The sequence below is a fragment of the Cyprinodon variegatus genome, unplaced genomic scaffold (assembly GCF_000732505.1).
Source record: "Cyprinodon variegatus isolate N-32 unplaced genomic scaffold, C_variegatus-1.0 Scaffold60, whole genome shotgun sequence".
Taxonomy (NCBI): domain Eukaryota; kingdom Metazoa; phylum Chordata; class Actinopteri; order Cyprinodontiformes; family Cyprinodontidae; genus Cyprinodon; species Cyprinodon variegatus.
Window position 1 is genome coordinate 1,816,627 of NW_015150513.1, and position 1,204 is coordinate 1,817,830.

At 38.3% G+C, this 1,204-nt stretch overlaps 1 protein-coding gene across 1 annotated transcript in view; it reads left to right on the forward strand.

Moving 5' to 3' along the window:
- Positions 1–1,204, forward strand: part of LOC107082732 (MAM and LDL-receptor class A domain-containing protein 1-like) — a 23,294-nt gene that overhangs the window by 19,692 nt on the left and 2,398 nt on the right. Inside the window, exons 23-25 of the mRNA XM_015371542.1 lie at positions 60–297; positions 465–624; positions 702–816. Of these exons, the coding sequence (XP_015227028.1) occupies positions 60–297; positions 465–624; positions 702–816 (513 nt within the window). The remainder of the gene's footprint in view (positions 1–59; positions 298–464; positions 625–701; positions 817–1,204) is intronic.

A 1,204-nucleotide genomic window follows, 5' to 3' on the forward strand; every position in this document is an offset into this window, starting at 1 on the left:
GAAAACTCTTTATAGAAACATTGACTCTGAAAATAGGGACATGTTGTATATATTTTTAGATTGTGGTGGAAGGTGTGAAAGCCGGCCCGACCATCGAGGGAGATATGGCCTTTGACGACATAAAACTCACAAATGCAGAATGCATGAATCATAGTTTCTGTGACTTTGAGAGCTCCTTCTGCCACTGGAGCAATGTGGGTGGGGGAGTTGACCAGGGAGATTGGCTCCTCGGAACGGGAGACTCCCCAAACCCCAATACTGGACCAACTGTTGACCACACTACCAACTCTTCATACGGTAATATGATGTTATGTACTTGATTGCATAAAATATTTTTTTTATAATATATTTGCAAGATCGTAGGTGCACCGATCTTAGTTTACTTTGGCCAGATCTTAAATAATTGCATTTCTAGTCTTATTATGTCATGGAAAATTTGATACACCTTGCCATTTCTTCCTCAGGTCACTACATATATGTTGACAGCTCAGTGGGTGAGTGGGGAGACATGTCGTACCTTGTCAGTGGTGTGGTCCTGCCATCCTCAAAAGATCACTGCATTAAATTTTGGTACCACATGTATGGCAGCCATGTTGGGACCCTTAGCATCTACATCAGTGACAGGTGTGAGGAACATTAGCATCAAAATGAAAGTTTGTTAATTGCCACATATTTTTTTTTAAACTTTTTCTGATTTACAGGAAAAGTCTTGCTGAAGGTAACGGGTTAGAATATCTGAAGTGGACTAAAACGGGAAACAAGGGAGACCAGTGGCTGGAGGACAGTGTTACTGTTCAACATGAACATGATTTCTGGGTAATAAACATATGCATTCTAAAATATGTCTGAACTGTTAGGAAATCTAAAATGTACATTTAGTTAAATTAGTGTCTATACTTTAATACAGTATTGCCACAATTTCCCCTTTGTGGGACAATAAAGGGATTTTCTATTCTATTCTAATCTGTTTTATGCTACAGTATGTTTTTCTTTAGAATACAGTTAATGCCAATGCTATTTATATCACTGGAAAAAATCTGATTTTAAATGATTTACATTCTACCAAGATCCAGCTGGGAAGGTTTCCACATGAAGTGAAAGAGCAGACAGTACTTCCTAAAGCTTGGCACCTTCAGTGTTTGCAGCAAAATCCTAAATGTCTTAGATGATAGATAGATATAGAGGGTGGGATTATTTCTTCCAT